The sequence below is a fragment of the Trichechus manatus genome, unplaced genomic scaffold, assembly GCF_000243295.1.
Source record: "Trichechus manatus latirostris isolate Lorelei unplaced genomic scaffold, TriManLat1.0 scaffold00118, whole genome shotgun sequence".
NCBI lineage: Eukaryota > Metazoa > Chordata > Mammalia > Sirenia > Trichechidae > Trichechus > Trichechus manatus.
Window position 1 is genome coordinate 4,799,749 of NW_004444054.1, and position 16,994 is coordinate 4,816,742.

The 16,994-nt window shown below is 37.3% G+C and overlaps 1 protein-coding gene across 1 annotated transcript in view; it reads left to right on the forward strand.

Annotated features, from left to right (window-relative positions):
• PCCA (propionyl-CoA carboxylase subunit alpha) overlaps positions 1–16,994 on the forward strand; it is a 472,769-nt gene that overhangs the window by 66,787 nt on the left and 388,988 nt on the right. The window contains exon 5 of the mRNA XM_004384162.1: positions 12,443–12,556. Coding sequence (XP_004384219.1) covers positions 12,443–12,556 — 114 coding nt within the window. The remainder of the gene's footprint in view (positions 1–12,442; positions 12,557–16,994) is intronic.

Sequence of the window (16,994 nt, forward strand, 5' to 3'; positions counted from 1 at the left end):
TCTTCTGGCAGTCCATGGTGTTTTTCATATTCTTCACCAACACCATAATGCTAATGCATCAATTCTTTGTTGTCTTCCTTATGCATTGTCCAGCTTTATTGAGGTATAATTTGCATATCGTAAAATTTACCCATTTTAAGTGTACAGTTCAATGAGTTCTAGTAAATTTATATAGTTGTGCAGCTATCACTGCAATCCAGTTTTAGAACATTTCCATCATCCCAAAAAGATCCCTCATGTCCATTTGCAATCACTCCATGTTCCCACCTCCAGCTCCAGGCAGCTATTGATTGATTCTCTAGAAATTTCAAGTAAGTGGAAACTTACAATATGGGGTCTTTTGTGTCTAGCTTCATTCACTTAGCATAATGTTTCTGAGCTTCATAATATTGCTGCCTCAGTTTGTCGTTGTTAGTTGTCACTGAGTAAGCTCTGACTGACGGAGACCTTACGTATGGCAGAATGAAATGTTGCCTTGTCCTGCACCATCGTCATGATTGTTGGTATATTTTCATCCATTGTTGTCACTATTGTGTCAGTCCATCTCACTGAGAATTGCTCTTGTTTTTGTTGACCCTTTACCAAACAAAATGTCCTTTTCTATTGATTGGCAGTAGTTTGTTCCTTTTTACTGCTGAATATAATCCATTGTATGAATATAACACATTTGGTTTATCTGTACGTCAGTTGATGGACATTTGAATTGTTTTTAGTTTTTGACTACTACGAATAATGCTGCTGTGAACATTTGTGTATATATCTTTGAGTGGAACATATGTTTCCATTTCTCTTAAGAAGATACCTAGGAGTAGATTTGCTGGGTTATATGATAAGTGTGTATTTGACTTTCCAAGCAACTGCCTGTTTTCCAAAGTGGCTGGAACGTTTTATATTCCTACCAGCAGTGTATGAGGATTTTGGTTTTTCCACATCCCTGCTAACACTTGGTAATGTCCGTCTTTTTTTATTTTAGCCATTCTAGTAGGCGTGTCCCCCATGCATCTGTCGGTTTGTCATACCGTAGGGGCTTGCATGTTGCTGTGATTCTGGAAGCTATGCCACCAGTATTCAAATACCAGCAGAGTCACCCGTGGTGGACAGGTTTCAGCTGAGCTTCCAGACTAAGACAGACTAGGAAGAAGGACCCAGTGGTCTACTTCTGAAAAGAATTAGCCAGTGAAAACCTTACGAATAGCAGAGAAACATTGTCTGATATAGTGCCTAAAGATGAGCCCGTCAGGTTGGAAGGCACTCAAAATACGACTGAGGAAGAGCTGCCTCCTCAAAGTAGAGTCATCCTTAATGATGTGGATGGAGTCAAGCTTTTGGAACCTTCATTTGCTGATATGGTATGACTCAAAATGAGAATAAATAGCTGCAAATATCCATTAATAATTGGAACCTGGAATGTACGAAGTATGAATTTAGGAAAATTGGAAATCACCAAAAATGAAATGGAATCCATAAACGTCGATATCATAGGCATTAGTGAGCCAAAATGGACTGGTATTGGCCATTTTGAATCAGACGATCATATAATCTACTATGCTGGGAATGATAGTTTGAAGAGGAATGGCATTGCATTAATCGTCAAGAACATTTCAAGATCTATCCTGAAGTACGGCAAGGTCAGTAATAGGATAATATCCATACATCTACAAGGAAGACCAGTTAATATGACTATTATTCAAATTTATGCACTAACCACTAAGGCCAAAGATGAAGAAATGGAAGATTTTTACCAGCTTCTGCAGTCTGAAATTGATCAAACATACAATCAGGATGCATTGATAATTACTGGTGATTGGAATGCAAAAGTTGGAAACAAAGGAGAAAGATCAGTAGTTGAAAAATATGGCCTTGTTGATGGAAACGATGCCAGAGATACGCATGATAAAGTTTGCAAGACCAACGACTTCTTCACTGCAAATCCTTTTTTCACCGACATAAACGGCGACTGTACATGTGGACCTTGCCAGATGGAATACACAGGAATCAAGTCGACTACGTCTGTGGAAAGAGAGGATGCAAAAGCTCAATATCAACAGTCAAAACAAGGACAGGGGCCGACGGCAGAACAGACTATCAATTGCTCATATGCAAGTTCAGGTTGAAACTGAAGAAAATTAGAACAAGTCCACAAGAGCCAAAGTATGACCTTGAGTATATCCCACCTGAATTAAGAAAACGTCTCAATAATAGATCGATGCGTTGAACAATAATGACCAAAGACCAGACGAGTTGTAGAATGACATCAAGGACATCATATATAAAGAAAGCAAGAGGTCATTAAAAAGACAGGAAAGAAAGAAAAGACCAAAGTGGATGTCAGAAGAGACTCTGAAACTTACTCTTGAAAGTAGAGTAGCTAAAGTGAAAGGAAGAAATGATGAAGTAAAAGAGCTGAACAGAAGATTTCAAAGGGCCGCTCGAGAAAACAAAGTAAGTTATTATAATGAAATGCATAAATACCTGGAGTTAGAAAACCAAAAGGGAAGTACACACTCGACATTTCTCAAGCTGAAAGAACTGAAGAAAAAAATTCAAGCCTTGAATTGCAGTATTGAAGGATTCTACATGGAAAATATTAAATGACGCAGGAAGCATCAAAAGTAGATGAAAGGAATATACAGAGTCACTGTACCAAAAAGGATCGGTTGACGTTCAGCCATTTCAGGAGGTAGCATATGATCAGGAACCAATGGTTTTGAAGGAAGAAGTCCAAGCTGCTCTGAAGGCATTGGCAAAAAACAAGGCTCCAGGAGTTGACATAATACCAATTGAGATGTTTCAACAAACGGTTGCAGTGCTGTAAGTGCTCACTTGACTGTGCCCAGAAATTTGGAAGACAGCTACTTGGCCAACCAACTGGTTATTCCCAAGAAAGATGATCCAACCAAATGCAGAAGTTATCGACATACCATTAATATCATACGAAAGTAAAATTGTGCTGAAGATCATTCAAAAGTGGCTACAGTGGTATATTGACAGTGAACTGCCAGAAATTCAAGCCAGATTCAGAAGAGGATGTGGAATAGGGGATATCATATGGATCCTGGCTGAAAGCAGAGAATACCAGAAAGATGTTTACCTGTGTTTTATTGACTATGCAAAGCCATTTGACTGTGTGGATCATAACAAATTATAGATAACATTGTGAAGAACGGACATCCCAGAACACTTAATTGTGCTCATGAGGAACCTGTACATAGATCAAGAGGCAGTCATTTGAATAGAACAAGGGGATACTGCATGGTGTAAAGTCAGGAAAGGTGTCTGTCAGGGTTGTATCCTTTCACCATACCTATTCAGTCTGTATGCTGAGCAAATAATCCAAGAAGCGGGATTATGGGAAGAAGAACATGGCATCAGGATTGGAGGAAGACTCATTAACAGCCTGTGTTATGCAGATGACACAACCTTGCTTGCTGAAAGTGAAGAGGACTTGAAGCACTTACTGATGAAGATCAAAGACCACAGCTTTCAGTATGGATTACACCTCACCATAAAGAAAACAAAAATCCTCACAACTGGACCAATAAGCAACATCATGATAAACGGAGAAAAGATTGAAGTTGTCAAGGATTTCATTTGACTCGTATGCACAATCAACACCCATGGAAGCAGCAGTCAATAAATCAAAAAACGCATTGCATTAGGCAAATCTGCTGCAAAAGACCTTTTTAAAGTGTTGAAAAGCAAAGATGTCACCTTGAAGACTGAGGTGCACCTGACCCAAGCCATGGTATTTTCAGTCGTCTCATATACATGTGAAAGCTGGACGATGAATAAGGACTGAAGAAGAATTAGCCTTTGAATTGTGGTGTTGGTGAAGAATATTGAATATACCATGGACTGCTAAAAGAATGAATGAATCTGTCTTGAAAGAAGTATAGCCAGAATGCTCCTTAGAAGCGAGAATGGCGAAACTTCATCTCACATAGTTTGGACATATTATTTAGGAGGGATCAGTCCCTGGAGAAGGACATCATGCTTGGTAGAGGGTCAGCGAAAAAGAGGAAGAACCTCAAGAAGATGAATTGACACAGTGGCTGCAACAATGGACTGAAGGATACTAGCAATTGTGAGGATTTCACAGGACCAGGCAGTGTTTCGCTCTGTTGTACGTAGAGTCTCTGTGAGTAGGAACCAACTCGGCGGCACCTAACGACAACAACAGTGGGCATGTAGTGGTATTTTATTAGTGTTTAATTTGCATTTCTCTAAAGTCTAATGATGTTCAGCATCTTTTCATGTGCTTATTGACAACTCGTTTATCGTCTTTGGTGAAGTGTTTATATAAATCCTTTGCCCATTTTTTAGGAGGTGATTTTTCTTCTTACTTTTGAGGTTTAGGCATTCTTTATATATTCTAAAAATCCTTTACCAGATAAATATTTGTACATATTTTCTCTCAGCTGTTGGCTAGTCTTTTCATTTTATTTAATGGTTTTTTTTAAATAACAGCTTTATTGAATTAAATTTATATACCATATAATTCACCTAAGTGTACAATTTCATGGCTTTTAGTGTATTCACAGAGTTGTGCAGCCATCACCACAAATAACTTCATCTCCCCTGCCCGCCCCAAAAATAAATAAAACTTGTGCCCACTAGCAGTCACTGCTCCCCAGCCCTAGACAACCACGAATCTATTTTTTTCCATATAGATTTGCCTGTTGTGGACATTTCATATAAATGGAGTCATGAAATATGTGGTCTTTGTGGCTGGCTTCTTTCTTGTAGCATAATGAGTTCAAGGTTCATCCATGTTGTAACATGTATCAAAACTTCATTTCTCTTTATGGCCGAATAATATTCCATTGTATGGGTATACCACATTTTGTTTATCCATTCATAAGTTCATGGACATTGGTTTTTTTCTACTTTTTGGCTATTATGAATAATGCTGTTATGCACATACTTGTACAATTTTTTGTGTGAACATATGTTTTCATTTCTCTTGGGTATATACCTAGGACTGGAATTGCTGGGTCATATGGTAACTCTATACTTCATTTTTTGAGGAACTGACAGACTATGTTATTAAAACAGGATTGTAGAAAATGGGTTAGGAGTTTTGTAACTGGCAAAAACCTATTCTTTCCCCATAATTTCTAATGTTTGATTTCATCGCTTTGGAAAATCTAAATTATAACAGAAGAAAAATAAAGTCATTGTAATTATACAATCCCCAGATAATCATGGTTAAATGTTTCATGGTACTACACATGGTTTTACAAAATGGAATCAAAGTGAGTGTAATATTTACTGCCTTAAAAAAAAAATCCTTCCTAGTTTTCTGAGGGTCAGATTGCCTTTCTGCAAACCACGGGGCAGAATGCTAGCCTGTTTAAACTTCTATCATTGTCTTTAAACACTTTATGTAAAATAAGTAGAATAGTTTTTGTTTCTGTTGTTGTTGTTTGTTTTTAAAAGAAGTAGGATTTTATCTGGTTGTTGGAAACAACTTTTTTTCCCCAAGTTCTTCAGAGCAAGATTATTGTAGTTGTCATTCCTTTCTTTAAGTTTTCAGTCTTTAAGGTAATTTTTGTTTGTTGGTGATGTTAAAGAATTTCGCTAGATTTGGTGGATACTGAAGTCTCTCCAGATGGTGTGAGGCATTGTTATTCTCAGGAAATGAGCACATCTAATCTGTATTATATGTAATCCTCATTTTTTCTACCCAGTGTCTTACATTGAAGGACAAGGAAAACTCAATTCATAGTCATGGGAAATAGTGCCCATGAGTGCAGATCTTGTTGAGTGATAGGCTTTAAAAAAATCTCCAGATATGAAATAACGTCTTCAGATCTGTGTGTCCTCCTTATCGTTCTCAGTCTGTATAAGTTTAGAAAGTGATAGTTTAGAAGGTATTTAAATGCTTTCACTCAGACCTTTGAGTTATATGCTAATACACCATCTGGTTCTAGTTTACTTTTAACACTAAGATACAATCTATTTGATAAAGATAGGGACTAAGTGGAATATCTTTTGAGCTTTAGCATCTAATTTACCAATATGAAGTTTTCCATTAATCCAAAGTTTTAAAATTCGGACACAATTTTTAACCTGTACCTCCAAGCGTTTCAATTTATTTTTTAAAAGTCAGCAAGGAAGATGATTCTTCAATTCCTTTAATTTGAAGAACATGCTCTTTATTCTGCTAGTTCAGTGTTTAGAAAATAATAGGCTTTTATAAGTAATTTTCCTCTATTTAAAGAATAAAAGGCCATTCAAGTACAACCCTGTAAGTGTTTGAGGAAGAAACTAATAATCTCCTTCAGAAACCTCCGTTGGTTTTCTGAGAATGGAAAAGATCATGAGGATTGACTGCTTTACTTAGCACCATGGCTTCAAAGGGATTCCTTCTGGTTCAAACCCCTGCTGAGAATTTGCATTTCTAATAAGTTCCCTGTTGTGAATTTGCATTTCTACCCCTAGATATACTGAATTAAAATCTACATTTTAACAAGATCCCCTTATGATTCTTAGGTACAACTTCCTGAATTAGGTACAAATTTCTGAATTAAGAGACTATTTCAAGAATAGATTTGACACATTGAGGAATGACTGAAGATCAGACAAGTTGTGGGATGACATCCAGAACATCATACATGGAGAAAGTAAAAAGACAGGAAAGAAAGAAAAGTCCAAAGTGGATGTCAGAAGAGACTCTGAAACTTGCTCTTGAATGTCAGGTAGCTAAAGCGAATGGAAGAAATGATGAAGTAAAAGAGCTGAACAGAAGATTCCAAAGGGCAGCTTGAGAAGACAAAGGAAGTATTATAATGAAATGTGCAAAGACCTGGAGATGAAAAACCAAAGGGAAGAACACATTCGGCATTTCTCAGGCTGAAAGAACTGAAGAAAAAATTCAAGCCTCAAGGTGCAATTTTGAAGAATTCTAGCTGCAAAATATTAAACGGTGCAGGAAGCGTCAAAACAAGATGGATGGAATACATAGAGTCACTGTACCAAAAAGAATTGGTCGACGTTCAGCCATTTCAAGAGGTAGCGTATGATCAAGAATCGATGGTATTCAAGGAAGAAGTCCAAGCTACACGAAAGGTACTGGTGAAAAACAAGACTCCAGGAATTGACGGAATACCAGTTGAGATGTTTCAGCAAATGGATGCAGCACTGAAGGTGCTCCCTGGTCCATGTCAAGAAATTTGGAAAACAGCTACCTGGCCAACCAGTTGGAAGAGATCCATATTTGGGACCATTCCAAAGAAAGTGACCCAACTGAACGTGAAAAGTATGGGACAATATCATTAATGTCACACCCAAGTAAAATTTTACTGAAGATAATTCAAAAGCGGTTGCAGCAGAACATCTATAGGGAACTGCCAGAAATTCAAGCTTTAGAAGAGGATGTGGAACGACGGATATCATTGATGATGTCAGATGGATCCTGGCTAAAAGCAGAGAATACCAGAAAGATGTTTACCTGTGTTTTATTGAGTCTGCAGAGGCATTTGACTCTGTGGATCATGGCAAATTATGAACAACCTTGCTTGCTGAAAGGTGAAGAGGACTTGAAGCACTTAACTGATGAAGATCAGAGGCTACAGCCTTCAGTATGGATTACACCTCAACATAAAGAAAACAAAAATCCTGGCAACTGGACCAATGAGCAACATCATGAGAAACGGATCAGTTGTCAGGGATTTCGTTTTCCTTGGATCCACAGTCAACGCCCATGGAATCAGCAGTCAGGAAATCAAACAACATATTGCATTGGCCAAATCTGCTGCAAAAGACCTCTTTAAAGCCAAGATGCCACTTTAAGGACTAAGGTGCACCCGACTGAAGCCATGCTATTTTCCATTGCCTCATATGCATGTGAAAGCTGGAGTGTGTATAAGAAAGAAGAATAGATGCATTTGAATTATGGCGTTGGCGAAGAATATCGAATATACCATGGACTGCCAGAAGAACGAACAAATCTGTCTTGGAAGAAGTACAGCCAGCATGCTCCATAGAAGCGAAGATGGCAAGACTTCATCTCACATACTTTGGACATGTTATCAGGAGGGACAAGTCCCTGGAGAAGGACATCATGCTTGGTAAAGTAGAGGGTCAGTGAAAAAGAGGAAGACCCTCAATGAGATAGATTCACACGGTTGCTGCAACAGTGGGCTCAAACATAGCAACAATTGTGAGGATAGTACAGGAATGGGCAGTGTTCTATTCTGTTGTACATAGGACCACTGTGAGTCTGAATTGACTTGACAGCACCTAACAACAAGAAACTAGATATACGGTATATTTACAAAGAGTTTTTTAATAATGTAGGAAAATGTCTTTTATAATGTTAATTTAAAGAATAAATGGGTGCCAAATCATATTAACAGTATGGTTACAAAGTGTATTTAGAGAAAAGACTGGAAGTAAAGTCAAAATATTGTTAGAATTCATCATTTTAAAAGGCTAGATTCCTTTCAGCACTAAATAGCTCACTCTTTTCAGATAGATAAATAAGTCAAAATATAGTTTGAATTCTCTTCCCTTTTTGATGCATGTTCATTGTGGAAATTTTGGACATGTGAACACACATAGGTGTTTTTTTCTTTATTACGTTTCTGGTGAAAGTTTACGCAGGCAGTTAGGTTCCCATTTAACAATGTCTGTACTTGCTGTTCAGTGACATTGGCTACATTCTTCACAATGTGTCAGTATTCTTATTATTTCCATTCTGGTTGTTCTGTTTCCATTAATCTATCTTCCCTGTCCCCCCTTACCTTCTCATCTTTGCTTTAAGAGTAAATATTGACCATTTGGTCTCAGATAGATGATTATTTAAAGGAGCACAGTACTCATGGGCAATATTATTTATTTTATGAGTCAAACTATTATTTAGCTGAAAGGTGACCTCCAGGAGTGGCTTCAGTTCCAAGTATATAGAGGGCATCTGAAGTTAATAGACTTGGGGCATCCTCTAATCTCTATCAGTGCAGTAAATCTGGCCTTTTTTAGGAATTTGAGGTGTACTCTGCATTTTTATCACATTCTATCCAGATGATGGTCAGAACTGCCATTAATGGTAGCTGGCACCATCTAGTCTTCTGGTCTCAAGATAGTTGAGGCTATGGTTCATGGGGCCTGTTAGTCCTATATACTAGTTTCTTCTTTGAGTCTTTGGTTTCCTTCATTCTTTTTTGCTCCACAGGAGTAGAGACCAGTGGTTGTATCGTAGATGGCCATTTGCAAACTTTTAAGACCCCAGACACTACTCACCAAACTAGGATATAGATACAGAACAATATCTTTATGACCTATTTGTGCCAGTTGGCGAGTTGTCCCCCAAGACTGTGGTCCTAAACCTTCAAACCCAGTAAACCAATCCTGCATGTGTTTGATCATGTCTAGGAAATATCCCTAACTGTGCCACCTACGTGTTTTATTATATATATGAATGTATATGCAGCACACACAAGCACGTATGTATACATAACCCTACAGATACACCTATACCTGCCCACCCATATACTCTCATGTGTTTTCCTATTCAGATATATGCGTACATATCTACCTAAGTAATGGCACACATATTTTTTGGTTATTAATACTATTCCAAAATTGTATATGTTATAGCACTTACCTAAATTGTCACTCATTCCTGCGCACTTTTTAATGTCATTGTTTACCTTGGTCATGTTGTGCAGACTTCACTTATATGGGGTATTGTCTTTCCCATCACCAAAAATAAACAGTGTCTATTATTTAGAAAGTTATTCTCCCTCCTATGCCTGGTAACCATCAAAGAACATTGCTTTCTGTATGTATACCTGTTCTTGTCTTTTTATAAATGTGAGACCATACAATATTTGTTCTTTTGTGATTGACTTGTTCCAGTTAGCATAATGTCCACCAGACTCATCCATGTTATGTTTTGAGGATTTGTCATTGTTCTTTATAGCTGCATAATATTCCCTTGTATGTATGTATCACAATTTATTTATCCATTCTTCCCTTGATGGGCACTTAGGTTGTTTCTATCTTTTTGCTACTGTGTTTAATGCTGCAGTGAACATGGGTGTACATATGTCTATTCGTGTCACTGATCTTAGATATCTAGGGTATATACCTAGGAGTGGGATTGTTGGATCATAAGGTGTTTGTATTTCTGGCTTACTGAGGAAATGCCATACTGTTTTCCACAGTGGTTGTACCATTTTACAGTCCCACCTACACTATTTAAGAGTTCCAGTCTCCCCACAACCTCACCAGCATTTGTTTTTTTTTCTCTTTGTTTAGTGCTGTTTTTTCCAGGTTGAGGTGTATCTCTTTGTAGTTTAGATTTGCATCTCTAATTAGCTAATGATCACGAGCATTTTTTCATGTGTTTGTTAGAAGTTTTGTTGAAGTTGTCTGTTCACGTCCTTTGCCCATGTGCATATCTTTTCATTTCTTTTATACCATATGGCCCTCAGTTGACTTATATATTGCTAACATTAGAAAAAACTTAATTTGGATATAGTTAGTGAGGTTTTTACCTCGAAGACAATGGTTGGACAATGAAAGTTCTTAAATAAATTGCCATTTATGTGCATCTTTCAGTTAATGAGCTTTTAGCACATAAATGCTGTGTTGGAGAGATTTTTGTAAAAAAGGCAGTACAATGCATGGTCTCTCCCCTCTAGAACCTTATGATCTAGTGGAGGGGAGAGTGTAAATCCTAGCAGACATTCATCTGTAAAGCAGTTACAATGACATTGTGGGGCAGAATACGATTAAATGCCACAATTTGCACTAAGTAGTATCAGAGTTCAAATTAAAGGAGATTCATTTGAAGCTGAAGTCCTTGGGAAAGACCTAGTGGTAGAAGTGAAACTTTAAGTGTATCTTTAATCATAGGTACATCGGATCTGACAGGAAATGAAATATACAGAATAAGTATGGATTTAAATTTAAATAAATACTTCCTTCCCACCTGGCTAATGTGTTCTTTTTAATGGTTTTTAAAGTATTTCTCAGTTTATTACTTACAGAAAAAACCCACAACCACAATTACAACTACAAAATTGCTAATAATAGGGTCTGAAATGGGTGGAGGTTGATGGAGGAGGGCATTCCTGTCTGAGGGGAAGAAGGCATCTTCAGTTGGGGAGTACGCAAGGCAGAGACAACCATGGGGGAGCCCTGCTTTGAAGGGTGGAATCTTTAGGATCCTTTATAAGCCTGGCTGCCTTTCCTTGAAGTTGATGTTAAAGGAATTACAGAGTGTATATGTTTGAGTATTTTATATTAAGATATTGATCTTGAATCCCTTGAGGACAGGTATCTTACACTTTTCAACACACAATAGATTTTTTTAATTGGAATATATTTATTGAATTGTTAGGATTCTGAGCTTTCTAAAAGATTATTAGCTTTTTGTTTTGTTTTTTGGGGAGTAGGTCTCGTTAAAAACAAAGTGTGCTTTTAAAAATTACTTCACAGCTGAATATAACTTAGAAATACTCAAAAGTATTTGTCTCCTTAGACTTTTTTTCTTGTCGTAAATGTTTGTGCTCCAGTTTTATATGCCTGCCTTGTGAAATAGTTTTAAACTGGTTGAGAGTTCCTTAAACTGGCAAACGGTTAGGAAAAGCCATTTCAAAAAATACCAATCCCTTCATCATTTTAAAAGAATAGATTCCTTTTGGTACTAAACAACTCATTCTACTCAGTATTGATATCTAGCCTCTATTAAACAAACAGAAATAGATTTACAACATTGTAGAGTGTTGATAATGGAGTATACATTCCTGATTTTTGAGTTGATTTAGACTTAATGCGCTTATCAGTTATTTTCGGAATAAGTAATGGGCCTGGATAAAAAAATGGACCTGGATCAAATGTGAGACTATTTAAATGATTCTCAAGATTTTCTGGTTCGTGTGTAGTGATAGTGAACTCTTTAGTCCTAGGCTTTAATTTGTGCCTGGTGCTGACCTGATGCTGTGCAGGGACACTCACAGCAGCCCTTCATTCAATTCCCTCTAATTATCCCAGCTTCCTGGGGAGCTTGCTTAGAACTGGCCAGGAGTGTTTGTTACTAAAATATCGGGCGACTCTGGCTACATGTAACAAAATAGTTTTTTAAATTTTTTTTATCTCTGACAAAGTATTTTCTGATATAAGATTTCTATATAGATGAACAGACTAGGAAGCTAACATTGTTTGCTGTGATTTTACTTAGTCACGTAGGGAGAGGATGTTATTGAAATAATTTGTTAGACAATGGATTAGGCTTATAATAAATTAACTCACAGTTAATATGGTCCCTGAGCATATTTTTTAAATTGTTGTTTTGTGGTGCATATTCAAAAAGAGATCTGACTGTGTAAGTGACAGGTGAAACAATCAGATTTGCAATTTTGTATATATTTGCTATTGATGGTAATTATTTTTGCTGGGAGCATCTGTTAATGTAGAGTGTTTGTCTCTTCAGGTTCACGTGAAAATGGCGGATGAGGCTGTCTGTGTTGGCCCAGCTCCCACCAGTAAAAGCTACCTCAACATGGATGCCATCATGGAAGCCATTAAGAAAACCAAGGCCCAAGCTGTGAGTCTGAATGAATCTATCTATTGCAGCTGTCTTATATGTAGTGAACCGAAAGCCAGAGTTTGTATTAAAAAAAATAAAAAATAAAAAAGAATGATTGAAAATGCTGTTGCAGTTAGTTCATGTCATATGAGTTAAATGTGGCCGAATTCGCTACTGGAAATCAAAGGCTTTGTAGCATCTGGCAGCGTTGGTCGCGGATCCTGCAGGTGGCTGCTGGATTCAGCTCTCACACCAGGGAGCAGTTTCAGTTCATTTCCAAATTTGCTAGAAGAAAAGAAATCCCAATTAGTTTTGAGTATTAACCCTTTCAGCGTAATAGTATTTTTTTGTTTTCAATTCTGTATTATAAACACGATCCAGAAGACATTCATTTAAATTCCATTTTAATCATGTAAAAATTATGTACATTTAATTATACTTCCAGAAATAAAAATGGCAAATTTGGTACTTAGTTCGATCATGTTAATAGAATGCACCTTGGCTTAGGTGGGATAAATATATTACTCTCCCCCACCCCCAATTTTGTTTAACTAGTGTGAACATTAGGGAAAAAACTGGTTCATGACAGGGTTAGATAGTGGTAGTGGTGGTTGTCTCTTTTTTAATATCAGAGAACTAATTACATATAATGTTAAAACTATGCAGAGGTATCTCTAAACTTGGATAGAAACAGCCTATACCAGTAATTAGCCTGTAGTGCTTCAATTAGTGTTCACATTTCTTCTGAAAGAAGTGTTTTAGTAAGATGCATGTTTAAATAAAAAACTGAATTCATGAACCCATATTATAGATGTTTACAGTTTATTAGCACAGTTAATGAAGATAAAACTCTTTTAACCTTTTACCTATGGCTTGTAAGAATACAATCTTTAGTTGAATGTTCATATAAAATGAAATTGGTGGAGTGAAACTCTTATAATGCAGCAGTTTGCAGTTATTCTGTACCATTTTAAAGCTTAATTCTGCACTAGAAAACCTCTGATATATAGCTATTTCTAGATTATGATACTGGCTTATTCAGAAATTTGACTTTTCTTGTAGTAGAATTGTTATACTAGAAATGAGCTTAACACTGACTGATACTAAAGCGGCTAAATTTACGTTGGCCAGTGTAGTAGAGTCAAAAAGTATTTCATTAGAACAGATTGGAAAATTTAGGCTGTAGAAATGTGGCTTGTGAGAGAGGATAACAAAAAGTATTGTGAATGGCCAAGTTTGGGGGGAGGAGGGAAAGCAGAGCAGATATTAGAAGAAAAAAGTTCAGAGTACAAAGTAAAACTAAGACCAAGCCTTTGTTTCAGTTCTGTTTGACAGGAATTGCTCGTTGGGTAGTGTGTGAATGTATGAATGCTATCAGGAATAGGTTTGTTAGTTATCTTAGTAGCCAGGGTTTGGGAAAGTACTAGTTTCTGGTGCTGTAAAGGAAGGAGAATATAGAATTTTTCATGCATCTTGCAAAAGATTATTTATTTATTTTTGAACGCTTTTTTAAAATTGTACTTTGAATGAAGGTTTACAGAACAAAATAGCTTCTCATTAAACAGTTAGTACACATATTGTTTTATGACATTGGTTAACAACCCCATGACATGTCAGTACTCTCCCTTCTCGACCTTGGGTTCCCTGTTACCAGCTTTCCTGTCCTCTCTGCCTTCTAGTCCTTGCCCCTGGGGTGGTGTGCCCCTTTAGTCTCGTTTTGTCCTATGGGTCTGTCTAATCTTTGGCTAAAAGGTGAACCTCCAGAGTGACTTCATTACTGAGCTTTAAGGGTGTCCGGGGGCCATGCTCTCCGGGTTTCTGCAGTCTCTGTCAAGCCAGTAAGTCTGGTCTTTTTTTGAGTTAGAATTTGGTCTACATTTTTCTCCAGCTCTGTCCGGGACCCTCTATTGTGATCCCTGTCAGAGCAGTCAGTGGTGGTAACCTGGTACCATCTAGTTGTACTGGACTCAGTCTGATAGAGGCCGTGATAGCTGTGGTCTATTAGTCCTTTGGACTAATCTTTCCCTTGTGTTTTTAATTTTCCCTTGCCCCTGAAGGGGTGAGACCAGTGAAGTATCTTAGATGGCCCTTCAGAGACTTTTAAGACCCCAGACGCTACTCTCACCAAGGTAGAATGTAGAACATTTTCTTTATAAACTATGTCATGCCAGTTGAGCTAGATGTTCCCCAAGACCATGGTCTCCATAGCCCTCAGCCCAATAGTTCAGTCTCTCAGGGAGTTTGGATTTGTCCATGGAGCTTCCATGACATTATCCTGAACAAGTTGTGCTGGCTTCCCCAGTATTGTGTATTGTCTTACCCTTCACCAAAGTTACCATTTATCAATTTTCTAGGTGGTGTTTTTCCACCTCCACCCCTCCCCTTCCCTCCCTCGTAACCATCAAAGATTGTTTCTTTTTGTGTGTTAAATTTTTCATGAGTTTTTATAGTAGCAGTCTTATACAATATTTATCCTTTTGTGATTGACTTATTTCAGTCAGCATAATACCCTCCAGATTCATCCATGTTGTGCGATGCTTCGCAGATTCATCATTGTTCTTTATCGTTGCATAGTATTCCATCGTGTGTATGTACCATAGTTTGTTTATCCATTCATCTCTTGATGGGCATCTAGGTTGTTTCCATCTTTGTGCTATTGTGAACAATGCTGCAATGAACATGGGTGAGCATATGTCTATTCGTGTGACGGCTCTTATTTCTCTAGGATATATGCCTAGGAGTGAGATTGCTGGATCATATGGTATTTCTATTTCTAGCTTTCTAAGGAAGCACCGTATCATTTTCCAAAATGGTTGTACCATTTTGCATTCCCACCAGCAGTGCATAAGAGTTCCAGTCTCCCTGCAGCCTCTCCAACATTTGTTATTTTCTGTTTTTTTTTGATTTGTGTGAGTAATGCCGGGGTGAGATGATATCTCATTGTAGTTTTGGTTTGCATTTCTCTAATGGCTAGTAATCATGAGCATTTCCTTATGTGTCTGTTAGCTGCTTGAATATCTTCTTTGGTGAAGTGTCTGTTCATTTCCTTTGCCTATTTTTTAATTGGATTATTTGTCTTTTTGTTGTAGAGGTGTTGGATTTTCCTATAGATTTTAGAGATTAGACCTTTGTTGTATTTGTAATAGCCAAAAATTTTTTCCCCGGTCTGTATATTCTCTTTTTACTCTTTTGGTGAAATCTTTTCATGAGCATAATTGTTTAATTTTTAGAAGATCCCAGTTATCTAGCTTATCTTCTGGAGTTTGTACGTTGTTAGTTAGGTTTGTATCCTGTCAATGCTGTGTATTAGAGTCTCTAGCGTTGATCCTGTTTTTTCTTCTGTGATCTTTGTAGTTTTTGGCTTTACATTTAGGTCTTTGGTCCATTTTGAATTAGTTTTTGTGTCTGGTGTGAAATATGGGTCCTGTTTCATTTTTTTGTAGATGGATATCCAATTTTGCCAGCACCATTTGTTAAAAAGATTGTCTGTTCCCTATTTAATGGACTTTGGGCCCTTCTTGAAGATCAGGTGACCGTAGGTGGATGGATTTACATCTAGGTTCTCGATTCTGTTCCATCGGTCAGTGTCTCTGTCATTGTACCAGTACCAGGCTGTTTTGATTTCCGTAGCTGTATAGTAGGTTCTGAGGTCAGGTAGCGCGAGTCCTCCTAATTTTTTCTTCTTCTTCAATAATGCTTTATTCATCCGTGGCCTCTTCCCTTTCCATGTAAAGTTAATTACTGTTTTTTTCCATCTCTTTAAAGAATGTTGGTATTTGGATGGGGATTGCATTGTGTTTATAGATTGCTTTGGGTAGAATTGTCATTTTTGCATGGTTATGTTTTTCCATTTATGTAGATCTCTTTTGGTTTCTTCTGCTAGTGTTTTGTAGTTCCTTGTATAGGTCTTTTACATCCCTGGTTAGATTTATTCCTAAGTATTTTATTTCTTTAGGAGCTATTATAAATGGTATTGTTTTACTGATTTCCTTTTCGTCGTTCTCTTTATTGGTGTGTAGGAATTCAACTGATTCTTGTATGTTTATCTTGTATTGTGCTAGTCTGCTGAATCTTTCTATTAGTTCCAGTGGTTTTCTCGTAGAGGCTTTTGGGTGTTCTATATATGGTATCATATCATCTGCAAATAGGAACAGTTTAACTTCTTCGTTTACCAATTTGGATGCTCTTTTTTTCTTTTTCTTGCCTTATTGCTCTAGCTAGGACTTCAGCACAATGTTAAATCGGAGTGGTGATAAAGGGCATCCTTGTCTTGTTCCTGTTATCAAGGGGAATGTTTTCAGCCTCTCTTCAGTAAGAATGATGTTGGCTGTTGGTTTTGTGTAGTTGCCCTTTATTATGTTGAGAAATTTCCCTTCTATACCTATTTTATTGAGAGTTTTTACAAGGAGTGGATGTTGGACTTTGTCGAATGCCTTTTCTGCGTCGATTGAGATGA